General features: G+C 42.6%; 1 protein-coding gene across 2 annotated transcripts in view; it reads right to left on the bottom strand.

Annotated features, from left to right (window-relative positions):
- The window catches only part of efna2a (ephrin-A2a), a 71,332-nt gene that overhangs the window by 6,467 nt on the left and 51,208 nt on the right, over positions 1–13,657 (bottom strand). For both annotated transcript variants that reach the window (XM_031847055.1, XM_031847057.1), the window contains exon 2: positions 2,598–2,890. In XM_031847055.1, coding sequence (XP_031702915.1) covers positions 2,598–2,890 — 293 coding nt within the window. The remainder of the gene's footprint in view (positions 1–2,597; positions 2,891–13,657) is intronic.

Here is a 13,657-nt window from a genome sequence, read left to right as displayed (position 1 = left end):
CCTATGAAGCCCCCGCCAGCTTTGTATCGAGCTATCTCTCCTGTTGTGTGTCTTTGTTTCGGGTTTCCCACTGTTTTCACTGACAAATGGCAACATATCAGGGTGAAAGGGCTAGAATTCCTTTTCTTTGTGCCCTCCAAAAAATGTTCACTTTTGTCATTTTTCAAAAGTCTTATCAGCTCTCCCAGCGCCTCCGTTTCCCAGCACATCCACAATCTGGCGTCTCCTGAAAACCCATTGAAAATCACTCAACCTCATCAGATGGCAGCTGGGAGAAGTAAGGGGTGGAGTGGACCTGTCAACATGTCAACCACATGACAAATACACACACCAACGTGCACACATCGGCGCACACTCACACAGGTCTAGCCACGGATCACCATCAAAGATCGATGTGTTTTACTTCGTGGAGTATATACGGCTAGGAGACACACACACACACACACACTCATCTGAAGGGCTGGGTGGTTAAAAATGTCAAAATGCCTTCGTTTCACATCAATACTGACCTGTGTGTGTGTGTGTGTTTGTATGTGCATGTGAGAAACCATGCGAGACAAAAACGTGTGTGGTTGTCAGTCAAGATGATGGACATGGCCTTTCACGGACTCACAATCGCTTGACAACTGACCCCACATCCAGCCCTCCCCCTACAATACATGTGCACACACACACACACACACACAAACACACTCTCTTTTGTTTTCAGTCTCATGTCAGGATGGACAGGGCCCCTCCATAGTTGTATAGTTGCTGACTATACTATTGTGTTTCTGGGACCCTTGAGGGGAATGTGTACTCTACGAGATTGGTGTGCGTGTGTGTGTGTGTGTGTGTGTGTGTGTGTGAGTGTGAGGGTGCGTGTGCCGACTGGGAAAAGTGCAGTAGGACATCGGGTGGCTGTTATCTTCGCCGCCTTAGCTCTCTGACTCTCGCCTGCTGTGTCTTTGTGACAGTGTGGACAACAGACTGGGGCAAAGAAATATTTGCAGATACTTAGTGCTCATTATTAAAACTTACTCTAAAAACAAATAGTGTGGGAGGAAACACATTACTTTAATCTCATTATCTTTTAATTCAGTAGTGCAGCACATTGGTTCTCAGTGATTGCACTATGTCACAAAATCGTGTTACCGCATTAGAAATACAATCCGAACACAGTAATGCTACAACGCATTGAATTAAAACCTGCCAATATCTATCACGGAGTGTTTTTTTTTTTTGCCTTGGCTGATCGCTCCGCCCGTTGTGTGAATGAGAATATCCCTGTAAGGTCAGAATCTCTGTCCAAGGCCAATAAACTAAATCAAAAAATATGTCGCAGCTGCATGGCGACCTGAAACTGATGGCAGAGGAACCTCATCCCATTATGGGTCATGGTGAGAATGCATCATCTCCCGCTGAAAAGGTTAAGGTCAGCTGTGCAGCGGCAACACAGCGAGCTAATAAAGAGACCTGTGCTGGGCTGCATCGAGGCAGAAATGCTGCTGCAGAATCATTCGTCTCCGTGACAAATTCTGATAGAATGACAGTTCAGGTTTGGTATGACGTTTAGAGAGCTTAGAGATCTAGTGAGATAACTTTGCCAATTGGTTATAAAGCAAAGTCATCAAGTTACAAGAGAAATGAATAATTACAAAAGGATTACTTTTTGTAAAGTCATTTCACACATGGCAGCTCGAGACCGTCCTTGCCAGACAAACAACAGAATAAATTGTTTGTTCAAAAAGTTACGACAACCTGTGCATACATTCTCCTGACGTGTGACCTCTTGTGATCGTGTGAATTATGACCGTCTTCTTCTTCTTTCAACATATTCTCCCATCTGGTCGGTGGTTTCAAACAGTCAAATGTTTTGTCACAAGCCGAGCAGCTCTCGCAGCCTCCGCACAGAGAAAAGCGGCACTTGTCTGTGCAGCTGCAGAAAGTTTGGCCACTGACAGCAAAGCTTTTGAAAGTCAATTTAATGTGCTTTTCTGTGATTACCGACTGGTCTTGCACTAAACAGTCAGGATGCGGTAAATCTCTCCTACCAATCTGGCCCACCTAGCAGCTGAAAACAATGTTTAAGGGTAATGTGAAGCTACTATTTGTCCCATGCCTGATGAGGGAATGATACCTTTTTATACTCTGTTCAGAAAACAGTCTCAGGGGATAATGCCCATCTATGATGCTAATACATCACTTGTTGGAGTGAGGAGAAAATCAATACAGCTAATATAAAAATGATTACAAAATACGCCTGGTGACATTTTTACCACTTTGCTGAGCACACCACTTATGATCTCGACAGAAGCAGACAGACACATCGAGAAATAAAGAGAGTGAGAGAGAAAGAGTAGGGGGAGCGAGTGAGAGATGGAAGGTGTATTTATGCACTCCTGTGGGTGTGCGTGCGACATCGTGGGCGATGTTTGAGAACTCTCTCAATCAGCTTCTGTTGATTGCATATTTAGATATCGTTTACAAATGCATATTGAACAACTAACACGCAAACAGAGGCGCGCGCGCTCGCATGCACACGACAAACGGACAAATACTGTTTGCCTGCACACACACAACCTCACACACAGAAACACACACTGCTGATAACCCACAGATGTAGTAGTACTCGTGTCCGGGCCTGAACTCAAAGCCCAGGGAGAAGGGAGTGAAGAGCTGGAACTTCTCTGAGAAGCGCAGGGGTCCGTCAGGACCGCTGGGACGGTTGCACTCCCAGCGCTTGAAGCCGCGCATCCTGTGCTGGCAGGAGGTGTAGCCCTCGTGGTTGACCATGAACAGGATGTAGCGCTCCATGCGCCCGTGGGACGGAGGACCCTCGTAGTAAGGACAGTAGATGTCCAGATAGTCATTAATGTTCACTGCCACCCGGTACTCCCCGTGCCAGAACCTGCAAGACACAAAGGAAACAACGAAATTAGAATTTCTTCATGAATAAAAAGAATCACAAACAGGCTCCGGAAAAGACGCACAGAATCAGCGTGCAGGGGTGAGGAGGCTTCAGGAATAGTTTACAGAGGAGAAATGAGATAGAGTGAGACATCTATTTTGAGAAAAAAAACCTAATCTTCTACAATACCATGAATATTTACTACCTATATTAAGTTTCTGTATGATTGCACAGCATAAAGGAAACTGAGGTGAGTGTCCACTTAGTTCACTCATGCTGTGCACTGTAATTATATGAAATTGTATGATCGCTGTTGGGATTTTTCTGTCCGTACATCTCCACAGGAAGATCCAAGGTCGAGTGAGCTACAGAACAGCAACCCTCAGAGGTGCCACGCGTTGCTCAAGGACACTTCAACACACGCTTTCTGATAGAGGGGGCCTTGAAACCACCTGAGTCATGTGGTAGTTTGTAGCAAAAAAATATCCTGAAGGGTGTTTGCAACTATTTAATAAACAAGAGGAGGCCAAAGAAAATCAATAATAATCCCTCGGGTTTCCCCAAAAGCCTGCATAGTTACCAATGTTATTCTAATAAAGCTTTCCAAGCAATGCTTCATGGGAGTTATTAGCATGTTTGGAATATGTTCTTTTTTTCCAGTCCGAGTGCTTGAATGAGCCTTCTCAAGAGAAGTGGGTCATGCGATGGTAGAGAGCACACATTATTATCCCACCGCCCGAAGCAGTGTATAGAGTCGCTGGTGAAAGCCCACTTAGTTCCGTACACATGCGGATCACTGAAGGTGGCGTGATGAACTGAAGTAGGCCAGAGGTTACCGAAGAAGAAATATCAGTGTATAGGCACATTGTAAAGGGGATTACTTTGCTGTATTTGCCCATGCTATATTCCTTCTCCTGGCACTGAGTCAAAGAGTTCGTAAATAATACCAGATAGCATACGGAAGTACAAGATGGTGCTTCAACACTCTCTGCAAGGCAGTCGGAGTACATTAAAAACATATGGCTGCATTTTCCCCCCTACATTATACAGGCTCTATTTATGTTTATGTTTTGATGCCAACGTTGCTCATATGGCAACTGAACTTCTGTTTACAATCTGGAAGTCACTGGAGTGAAACAGTCTCTCTTAAAGGATAAAGCCGCCGATATTGTATATTTTTGTTATTGTCAACAAGTTCCCTTGAAACACACAAAAAAAAAAAAAAATGGTGTGTTTCTCCAAACTTCACGACTTCCCGGTCTTGTCCGCGGCTCTCACATTTGTTCTAAAGAAACTAAACTTTAAAAACGAATCCATATTTGCATTTAGTGAGTGCCCAGGTTTATGGTTATGAAGACTTAGATACGTTTTTAATCATCTTTGGACAACAGGGCACAAAGGAATATGCTACTTTTACATCTGCCTTTCGGCTACACCGACAATATTTGTGAGAAAAATCAATTCATTGTTGTTTTGGTATCTACATGCATTTTGTTGACAATAAGAAAAATATAAATAAAAGTATCACACAATTTATCTTTGTAAAACAGTTTTAGATTACTCCGCTGGAAAATCCACAATATGAGAGCTTCACTTTAAATGAATGGTATCTATTAGCAAAAGTTATGAAGCTGAAACGGATCAATCAATATTTATCATCTGTTGCTGAATCAGTACTCTAAATAGTATTTGTTTAACCGTTGTCTTAAAATACATAACTTTGTTTCATGAATAACTTTGCTTTCATATCAGCACTTTACTGTGAGAAAATACAATACAGTTTTTAAATATTTGATATTTCAGATGTTTTATTTACTAGCACTTCATAAATAATATGTCCCAAGAGAATGACTTGATAATCGTTTTGTTTTTGCATCTTTACCAACCCACACTCATTTGAAATACAAGTTCCACATCGAGCCAATCTTCAGTAAACCATCTCACATTTTGAATGCTGTTCAGCATCCTTTAGTGGGATATTGTAGTGTTGTCTCTTTGTGGGCACGTGCACGTGTCTGTAGCGGACGCTTCTTCTTCTGGTGCTCGTCATTAACATCACTGCTCACCACGGCTACAATCAATTTAATTTCAGATGTACCCCCTCAAATACATATTTTAAATTCAGCTACTGCACATTATCAAATCTTGTTTTCTCGACGCTCAGTAAATTTGAGAAGCAGGAAAACGTCTTCGATCAAACGAGCATAAACAAAGCCAGTTTGTCGGGCAATCTCAACGTCTCAGATGGCGCGCACACAAACACAGACAGCTTTTTAAACAAATTCATCATTTTCCCCCCCTCACCTTGGCAGTAATTGATTGCCTGGAATGAAGACATTTTGGTCTAAGCACTGTTGGTTAGCGGGATATTAAGCTTTGGGACAAATTATCCCTATAACGGCAGTCCTATCTCTCTCCCAGAGGGCAAATCAGGAAGTGAGTTAGATGTGAAATGAGCGCCTTCATGCTTCGGTGCCCTATCAGAGTGAGTTTTGCAGGTTCTAAAGAGATCCTTGAACAGATCATTTAGAGGCATTGATCCACTAGGGAGCTCCTCTCAGCTCTCTCTGCTCCCAATCAGCTCTGATTAACAACTAAAGGGGAAAGGCAGAGAGAGAAACAGAGGGAGAGATGCACAGAATGAGAATATAACAGCTAAGAGGAAAGAAGAGAAGGAGGGAGACAGAGAGAGAGAGAGAGAGAGAGAAAAGGTAGGGGAGTAATGGCGATACGTGTGGAAAGAGGACAAAAGAAAGAGAAAGACAGAGAGAGGAGGGGGACGGAGAGGGATAATGAGATTGCACGAAGTGAGAGTAAAACAAGACGGAAAGAAGAAAAAAGGGAGGAGGAAAGAAAGAGCAGAAGAGGAGGAGGAGGAGGCCAGCTGGAGGAAGAGCAGATGGAGGAGGAGGTTTTTTTGTCTTTCATTTCAATTTGTACAACTGTGGTTTTCCATCTGACTCAAATGTGCTTTGCCTATTGATTGTGCACTGATACATTTATGGATGACTCCCATCAGAGCATTAGTACTTTGGGCATACACTGTATGTGCGTGTGTATGCTTGAATGGACGCAAGTATGTGTGTGTGTGGTCGGTTAAATGGTAGCCTGGTAAAGTGGGTCCCGATGAGTGAGGATGCTCAATCCAAGAAAGGGCTAATGTGCCAGGATACATTAGGTTGTATTAAGCCACTCAGCGCCCTGCCCTGCTCCTGTGACACTGTCTGCATTCCTAATACAGCCAGGCATGAAGAAGCTGTGTGTGCAAGTATGTGTGTGTGCAGGTGTGTGCCACCGAGCTGTTAAACAGTACATGTTGGTGAGCAGTTAAGTGTGGATGAGTGTGTCCCTGCATCCCCTGCTCTCAGGCTGCGTGTCATTAGGAATTAAACACACACACTGCGCTGGCCAAAAAGACACAGGAATGCTCTCACACTTACAGCCCACTTCTTCCTCATGGAGCTTATGTGCATGATGTGTGTGTGTGTGTGTGTGTGTGTGTGTGTCGCTAGTGTAGGTATCGGTGTGTATTTCTTTCAATCTGCATATTGGTGATCACAGTTTGCAAATGATTAAACCCTATCGCACCTGTTTGAGACATTACTGATATTCTGTCACACTTTATTTGAAGTGATCTGCACGAAGCCGCCATGACACTAATAAAAACTGACATTAATCAAACTTCATGAATGTTTATGATTATGAGGTTGCTATTAAAGAGTACCTTAACACCTCCGGAAAGTCTTATTTTTGCAGCGATGTGGCAGTGTACTCCAGGGTGTGTCAGTTCACCGTGACATCACAGTCAAGTGTAGCTACAGGTACAACGGAGCACACTGATGGGTGGGGTCAGAGGTGCAACGCAGCTTTTCAGGCTGGTGTTAAGACAATCTGATGATTTCCTTGCTCTCACGTTAACATGTAGAGCATCATAACTTCCTAGTCTTAAAGTTTCAGTTCACCCCCCCCAAAAAATTAATAAAATAAACACACATTTGAGACTTATGTCTCCTCCCAAATACAGTGGAAGCGAATGGAATCTCATTTGTGTCACACACTTGTCAACAGTTGCCATAGGGACTATTGCTAATGTAGAAAGTACTTCCAATGAAAACGGTTCACAGTGTAGACACTGCTACTCTGTGGAGTATCCAGAGCGGAAACACTGACATTGCTGTTGAGTTATTAAGTCTTTTTTCAATGCTGTGAATTCCATTCGCCTTCACCATATTGAAGACGGCAGCAGAAGACTCAGAAACACGTCTCACAGGACTATCTGCAGGACTACATACCATCAGGGGAGAATATAGTTTTTAAACTGACCCTTTTTTTTTCACTCAAATCAAATTTAACCAGCAATAAAAGTTTAATAACACCATTGAATGGTACACTGAAGGTACTTTAAGCTTCAACAGTTGCAGCAATTAAGGAGCAACGGCATTAATGTGGAGTTGTGTCTCTGTCCACCTGATGAATGTAATATTCGTTCTCTTTGTGCTCCTTTTTTCTTGGTCTTCATCAACTCTTGAGGGAAATATCTGTCTCTTTGGCTGCCTGTTTATTGTTTGGTGCTGAGCAGGTATAGTGTACAGAGGGGTTTTAGAGGTTTTTCAGCTGCCTGCTGCGAGAGTGAACCCAAACATTCGGAGGGCTAGACAACCAGCTGAAACTCACTGTAAAGCTCCGTAAAGCTGCCGGCAGCTGCAGATTCAGGTGGTGATTCTCTGTCGGTTCGTCACTTCAAGTGCAGCACCTCGCATTCCACATTATCATTTGATACATAAAATAACGATTACAGCCGGCTTTCTGGCTTTGGTGACCCCGGGTTTTACTGCAGGATCAAAATAGACAATGTTCAATGCTCAATCAATCCAACCGGAGGACATTGTGTATGTGTTGCTTTACACCCGCACATTCTCAGGCTGACGAACAAAAATATCTCCAAAACTTAAGCCAATACAGTGGGCTTTAAGGTATCTTACAACAAAGTACAGCGCAAAATGATAAAAAGTTTCACTAATCCTTTTACACATTCTTTGTAAAGTCTGATCGTCAGACAAGAAATAGTGCACACACTTCTTATTTTCCGGGTGATAAAACTTGATTATCTTTTATTTCCAGAGATAGATAGCTTTTTGTACTTCTGGCATATTAACAGTCAATATCATTTTGAAACGTAACACTACCAAAAGGAAGAAAACTTGATAATTAGTTTGAAGGATGATAAGAAGATAGATCTTCAGCCGTGTCTTCATGAAAAAGACATAATCTTAAAATATGCCCATAAAACAGATTGTTGTTGAAGGGCATGATGTTCTGTACACGGTGTTTTTTTCAGTTTTCTGTTCCGCAGCATTTCTTTTTAATATCGTCAGAGTGTAAACCTGTGCAATATGATATGATGGTTTGCTTCGTTCCTAATCCCCTGATGTCTCACAGATTCTCCTCACTCTTTCAGTGCAATTGAATTGTCTGGTGAGGTTAGCCAGATGCAGCTGGAGGATTCGGATTTTGGCTGCTCGCTCGCAAATGGATGTAAAAGGTTCATTCAGAGGCTTGGACCACAATCAGTAAAAAAGAAAAAAAGAAAAAAAAAAGGGTGTAAAAGGGATTTATGGTATTGTGCGTACACGTCAGGATGAAAAGAAAATAGAAATTCAGGAGTTTAAAAGTTTAAATGAAAGATTAAATAGAAGAATGAAAGCTTATGTCTTAGTGTGTGACGGGATGTGTGTTTATGTCCTGTAGATACACTTACAGTAAAAAGTGTGTGTGTGTGTGTGTGTGTGTGTGTGTTTGTCTGTGTGATGTGGCCACATCTCAGTATTCTGGCATCACTGACTCATCAACATAAACTCTCAGCATGGCTGTGATCAAAGCTGCTTGGAGAAGCCTCGGATGTTTACTATACCTGCCTGCGTCCTAAACAGCAGGCCGGATCAACCAGCAAACATCAAAGGACGCTCACTATGTCACCCCTTCTCTCCATCCACAACTTTCTCTTTTTCTCCATCCATCACTCTTGCTGATGCGGGCATTAGCAAGAGTTTCAGTCACGCTGTGACCTGAAATATATATATTTTTTTAATTTCGCTCTTGGCGCAGGACGTCAGTCAACCAAAAATGCTTTCCGTGCACCATCTTGTTTTTGGTTCAAACGACACTTCAAAGAAAAGGTCCAGAGAAATTTAATGATGCAACGTTTCTACCTACAAGATCGAGCAAACCACCATGTAAAAAGAAAAAAGACGTTATGACAACCTCTCTCCTTTCTTTGTATGCTTTGTTGTTGTTGTGCCATTTGTTGGCATTTCATTTGGATACATTATTAAAGGTACTCTGTGGAATATTTAACCCTTAGTAGCACTACGGGGCAACGTTTTTATGCTGCGCGCACGGAGACCGACCTACAAGAAGAACGACAGCATCAGCTGTTTCAGCAGGAGCCCCAAAAAAACAAATGTTTATGTTCCAGTGACAAAGTTCTGAAGTGGCTGTGGTAATTATCACGGGAGAGAAGGAGGTAGTCAGGTGATTATAGAGCAACAAAGTCTGTGGAAGGAGGAGGTCGAGGTGGAAGGATGGATGGGTCAACAAAACATCACTTTAAGACGGGAGACAGCTCAATGACGTCAATCATTTCCAAACCACAACCACTCCAAAACCATTATCTTTCCTCAGACCTAACAAAGTCATTTCATGTGATTAAACCTAACCAAACCTCAACCATAGTGTAGTCACGTCATTAAACTGATTTATTGGTTGGCCCAGACAAATGAAGTTGTTCAGGGGATAGGAGCGTCAGATCAGAAAATGTATTTTGGTGTTTAATTTGGAGGATTTGTTGCATATTTGTTGCATGCATACAAGGTCGCACCTGCGCGAGTGTGAGCACACAACTGACAGAATTCACATTCTGCAACGATCATGACGCTATACAGCTGATCAGGTCGCCAATTAAATGAAAATGAAAAGTAAGGCAAGCATCTCAATAGCGAGAGTAAATAAAAGAAAAAGAGTTGCCCACATCGCTCCATGTTTCTTGGAAAAAGGGTCAAGAAGAACAAGTGGACAAATCACATGTGGATCGATTTTTCAATTTTTAAACATCCAATTCATCCTCGCTTATCCAGCTGAAAGCAAACGTTAAAGCTCAACTTCTGTTGCCATCTTCTCTCTGCAGTCACAGACAATGAGTGATACTTTCTGCCAGCACTGAGTTTATCACGAAGCGCATTAAGTCTACTGCTGTCGTATATGAAATGTGATGCATAAATAAACTTGACTATCATCACTCTCTTACTAACGGTAATGAACATCCTGTTTGCTCTCTTCTGCATACAAACAAAAGAAAAAATTGAGTCTATTAAATGTGAAATTTTATATTGAGCATCTGAAATGTGCATAATTTCACCTAATTTTGTTTTTTGCCAGGAAGAAAGGTTTGTCTGTAAGTAGTCTCAGTTTAAGTTATGTTGCTGTCTCAGTCTGCTGCGCTGCAGCTTCAGTCACTCTTAATGTCTCTCCAATTAACTCCACATTACTCTCCGTTTCTATCTCTCCGTCTTCATCTACTCCTGTCTACACTCTGTCTTTTGCTCCTTTTCTTTCCTTTCTTTCCCTCAATCTTCATCTCTCCTCGCTTCAGATTCATTTGCTCGCTCTCCTCTTCTTCCTTTCTTTTCTTTTCCCCACTTTCCTTCCAGGAGCACAGCAGCATCTTTTGACATTGTTACTTTCTCCTCTTTTCAGTCTTCATGGCTCCCCTTCTGTTTTCTCTTCCTTGTTCTCTCCTCCGTCTTAACTTCCCCCCACCCCCATTCGTGTTTTTCTATTCCCCACCCTCTGCTTTCGGCTTGTTCTTTATGCATGTTTAAAATTATTCCTCCACACACACAAACAAGCACACAAACACACACACACCTTCCTCTTGCTCAGACTCTTTAGCTGCTTTTCTCTCAGCATGAGCTCTTCCTTTCTCATGCTGTCGTCTCTGCCTGCGTCTCCCGCTGCATTGCTGCCGATGCTTATAGGTATGTGGGGCAAAGTAAATACTTTACCTCCTCCTATAAAGGCATGCACGAGACACACGTACAGTACATTCACTTATATGCATACAAATACATATATTTGTATGCATATAAGTGAATGTACTGTGCTGGGGCACATGTAACCATATTAACACCCTAAACCTAAGCACATTGTAACACGTTAACACACACACAGTGAGACATCCACGTTACACAGGGAAATACTGGGGGTTCATAAACACTGATGTTTAATTATGTAAATTATCTCTTGATCCTCACTTCAAAGTAAACGCACGCATATAAATAATAAGAAGAAGAGATAGGCACAGCACAACACACAAGAATATCGTACTGTACGTCGTACGGCGCAGCAACGAGCACACACTCACACTCCCCAGCTCAAGTTGTGCTGTTTTTGAGTTCCACATCTGTCACTCTGAATAATGTCGCCCATAGATCACCGTGGTGGCATTCAGCACATCTGAAAGGTTATTATGTATTTCTTCAAGACGGGCAACATGGACCCCCCGCGGATTAACCGCCGCCTGTGCCAATCCCTGGCACATTCACACACACACACACATATATATATGCACACGTATGCCCACACTGTCAGACACAAACATGCTCCCCATCATACTTACAGACACATACAACCAGAGACCCACGGCACTGATATTAACATAACAACACCTGTCGGAGATCCCCCGGTAGGGTAATTGTCACCTTGGTAATGCGGTAGCTGGAACACACACACACACACACACACACACACACAGACACACACATACACATACACATACACACACATACACAAACACACACACACACACACACACTCAAAAAGTGGAGACAGAATAGAGCCAAAGCCACAGATAGATGGACAAGCAGGATGAGTTAGTCAGACAGACGAGATGAGAGCTCGGGCACACGCGGCGCGTCTGACAAGCTGACAGACAGAGTGCATGATATGCCGATATCACTCTCCTTGTTTTCTGAGGGGCGTTCGCCACGATGCAGGACCGGCTTTGGCACCTTTCGACGGCGTAAACGGCAGTGGAGCTGGATTGGTATCGACAATGTTTGCCCAAAGCGAAGCGCTAAGGAGTTGATGGCTGGTGTCCGAGTGCACCAATGGGAATCTCTCAACACATGGGGGGGGGGGGGGGTTGTCGAGGACAAGAAAGGATTTGTGTCAGTGCCCTGCAGAAATGTCACGTAGCCACAGAGTCAATGTTTGAAGAAGGGAGAAGAGCCGCACTGATTTATTTTTCATTCCATCTATACTCACGCATTCTTTTGATGCTATGATGCAGTTTTAATGACTTTCTTTTTCTTTTACAGATTGCGACACACTTTTGGGATGTCAATCAACATGACCACAAATATTTTATATCACAAAACTTTTTTTTCATTTCATTCTTTGTGGATTCGTTTCCACAAGACATCCACCCCACGTTTGGCCGTGATAACAACTTTGCCCTCGAAGGACAGAGCTGCCAGATTAAACCCTCCATTGTTTGGCTCTCTTACATATTCATGATCTTTTAGCCTCATACTCTGCTCCAATAAAGCTCTACAGTCCAGGTCCAATAGAAAGAAGGCAAGGCTTCTATTGTTAGCTCAAAATGTGAAGAAAAATAATCCACCCTTTAGTTTATCCAATTGTTTTATGTTTGGATTTTATTTTGTCATACACTTAGTTGCCAGTTGAATCTAGATGAAATTAATTCAGTCTAATACAATAAATCCTATACCGTCATGATGGTTAATGATGTTTATGTTTTGTTTTGGAGGAGAGCTGTACAGAGAGATGGTTCTGTTTTCTAACCTACCCTCATCCATATAAATGTGGTGGACAAATAAACACTAAACATTATAACCTTCATGGAGGTAGTGTTTATTACAGGACTGTTGTATTAGATTGAATTATTTTTAGCGAGCAGTGTAATTCTCTACGTTGCACCGTTCCCTGTAACTGTTTTCTAGTATTTTACAGAACTGTGAAGCATCACTTTAGAAGATGCTCCAGAAAAACATCAACTTACTTACAAGGATGGGTTTAGGTTTTTAATCTTTGATTGACAGTCTGACTGACAGATTGATATACGGACTGACAACACGATCATGTAACTGACTGACCCGTCCAGCTAAACGGCCATCAGGCTTGTTAACTGACCACCTGAATAACTGACTGGGTGAAAAAAAAAGTGGCTGTCTGACTGACTACTAATCTTTCACATGAACAAGTGTGTCACACTGACGGGCTGACTGGCTTATTAACTGCCTGTCTCGCTCAGGCTTCACCCCCCCCCGGCTCAGGGATTTTTCATCTCATATTGATAGGTTGATCCAGATTGACGAGGTGAACTAATCCATGTAGTTTGGGTCAAAGCGTTTGAGACTCTGTTGGTTGGAGGTCACAGAGGGCAGAGGGAGCGGGGGGGCTGGTGTATGGATTGCTTTGCGGCATCTCTAATGAGTAATTAAACACTTGAATGGAGTCCAATTAAGATACACACTGTGTTTGCAGGCACACACACACACGCACACATACACATACGTGTCGACACGCAAGTAAACATCGGCATGTAAACACAATCAAAGGCACACTATAGGGAAGCATGCATGCTCGTGCTAATAGTCACACTCCTGCGAATAAATAACAAATACACACACACATACTCACTCTCTCTCTCTCTCTCTCTCTCTCTCTCTCTCTCTCTCTCTCTCTCTC

This window comes from Anarrhichthys ocellatus, unplaced genomic scaffold (genome assembly GCF_004355925.1).
Source record: "Anarrhichthys ocellatus isolate YVR2014 unplaced genomic scaffold, GSC_Weel_1.0 scaffold7, whole genome shotgun sequence".
Taxonomy (NCBI): domain Eukaryota; kingdom Metazoa; phylum Chordata; class Actinopteri; order Perciformes; family Anarhichadidae; genus Anarrhichthys; species Anarrhichthys ocellatus.
The sequence above is the reverse complement of the archived record's forward strand: the minus strand, read 5'-3'. Positions and strand labels throughout refer to the sequence as shown.